The 2344-nt window shown below is 40.9% G+C and overlaps 1 protein-coding gene across 1 annotated transcript; it reads left to right on the top strand.

Moving 5' to 3' along the window:
* Positions 1-2037, top strand: LOC147390364 (uncharacterized; the record flags this gene model as incomplete). The annotated part of the gene is made up of 1 exon (XM_086457851.1): positions 1-2037. A coding segment is annotated over one exon (2037 nt), but the record flags the coding sequence as incomplete, so codon positions are not given.
* Between the last annotated feature and the right edge of the window lie 307 nt (positions 2038-2344).

Genomic DNA, 2344 nt, shown 5'->3' with positions numbered 1-2344 from the left:
TATCGTAAACGACGACAATCCAAATGGGCAAGCCCATTTATTTGGGCATTTTACTTGCTAGCCGATTGGGTCGCTGCTTTCTCCCTTGGACTCATCTCCGACAACCAAGGTGGTGACAACTCAGATTGCCTACACATCACTCAACATTTAAAGCGCTCTTCTTCTAGTCCAAACCACGGGACGCCCAACACTACCAGTAGTGATCTTCGTGCCTTTTGGGCTCCATTTCTCTTGTTACACCTTGGAGGCCCTGACACTATCACCGCTTTCGCCCTTGAAGACAATGAGTTGTGGTTAAGGCATTTACTTGGGCTTCTCTTTGAGGTCCTTGCAGCAGGTTACGTATTTTTACGTGCATTGCCCATGAAAAGACTCTTAGCCCCAATGTTACTAATGTTTGTGGCTGGAATTATTAAGTATGCTGAGCGAACTCGTGCTCTTTATCTTGCAAGCATGGATGGTTTCAGGGATTCCTTGCTGGCAGAACCTGATCCAGGCCCAAATTATGCCAAACTCATGGAAGAATTAACATCAATGAAGGAGTCCGGTGTAGAGGCGAACATAGACATAATGGAAGAACCTGAGACTCCTTTCGCTTTGATAGAAGAAGAAGATAAAAAACTGTGTGAAGAAACCAAACCCGAAAATCTGACCAACATTAAAAAGGTAGAGCGGGCTCATCTTTTCTACGAGAAGTTCAGGGGACTAATTGCTAACCTCATTTTCAGCTTCAAAGAACGGGATTGGAGTCGAAAATTCTTTCTGAAATTGGATCCCAAACAAGCCTTTGAAGTAATTGATATCGAACTTGGATTCATCTATGAGGTGCTGTACACAAAAGCGGCCGTGGTGCATTCTCGTACGGGGTATGGTCTACGCGTCTTTTGTACCTCTTTAATTTTGGCATCACTCTTGTTATTCAAATTCACTAAGAAGCACAATTATGGGAAGTTCGACATAACAGTTACATATGCATTGCTTATCGGCGCCATTTTCTTAGATTTTGCAGCATTTATAATGCTAATACTTTCCGATAGGACTATCGTCTCCCTTAGGGGTATTTCTTCTGGTCTTCAGTCAGTTGTCTCTGGAATCCGGGACAAACTTCCTATTCTTGGCAGACCCAAGTGGTCAGAATTACTCTCACAGTATAATTTGATTGATTTCTGCCTCAGGAAGCAAAGCAAATATTTAGACGTGTTTAGCATTAATCAAACAATAGAATATTATTTTAGAACACCCCGCGTAGAAGTCGACGAAGAACTAAAGAAGTTCATTTTTGAAGAGCTGAAGAGGAAATCTGTGTTTGCCAATGATGCCAAGACCATAAAGATGTTATGCTCATGTCGAGGCAATTGGGTTCTCGAAGATGAGGGTTATTTTCAGGACAAATTTGACTGGAGTGTTGAAAAAGAATTTGATGAGATCCTTCTATTGTGGCACATTGCCACTGATCTCTGCTACTCAACAGACAATTACAACACTGACAAGATCAAGGAGAATCTTGGACTCGATGATGGTTCAAAAAATTACATGGAGATAAGTAAGAAATTATCAAACTACATGCTATATCTCTTGGTGATGCAACCCGCCATGATGTCATCAATGGCGGGGATCGGGCTAATTAGATTCCGAGACACATGTGCTGAGGCCAAGATTTTCTTTTCAACAGAGAAATCAAAATCGAGATCAGAGAAACTACCTCATAAAAAGTTACTATCAGTGAATACAAAGACTAAACCTGTAGATGTAAAAGGAGACAAAAGCAAGTCTGTGTTATTTGATGCAGTTAGGCTTTCCAAACAGCTCGAGGACGAATTGCCAGAGAACAAGAAATGGAAGATCATTAGTGAGGTGTGGGTGGAGTTGTTATCCTATGCTGCAAGTCACTGCAGAGGGGTTGCACACGCTACGCTGCTAAGTAAAGGAGGAGAACTTCTGACATTTGTTTGGTTCTTGATGGTTCACCTTGGCTTGGGTGAACAGTTTTGCATTGAGGCTGGCCATGCCAGGGCCAAGCTGCTTGTGGAGATATAGCTATCTCTTATATATTAAAGGATTTGCATGGTTTGAAAATGTAGTAGTATTCCTCTACATTTAGAGAGTCCCTTTGCTTTGAAAATAATTTTCTAGTTTTCTTTCTGTCTCTTATTTGTCAAGAAGATGCCTTACTTGAGGAACTAAATGACTGGTGTTTCATTAAGAATCTTTATAATTATTACGTACTTGTATTGGGTTCTGACCCCATATTGTTTATGAAAACTAACAGCTCAACTTGTTTTCGTGAAGGGTATTGCTTTGTGACACAGGTTTCGGAATAAAGAGAAAAAAAGGTATAAATGTG

Source organism: Akebia trifoliata, chromosome 11, assembly GCF_017979445.1.
Source record: "Akebia trifoliata isolate Shusen 1 chromosome 11, ASM1797944v1, whole genome shotgun sequence".
Lineage (NCBI taxonomy): Eukaryota > Viridiplantae > Streptophyta > Magnoliopsida > Ranunculales > Lardizabalaceae > Akebia > Akebia trifoliata.
The sequence above is the reverse complement of the archived record's forward strand: the minus strand, read 5'-3'. Positions and strand labels throughout refer to the sequence as shown.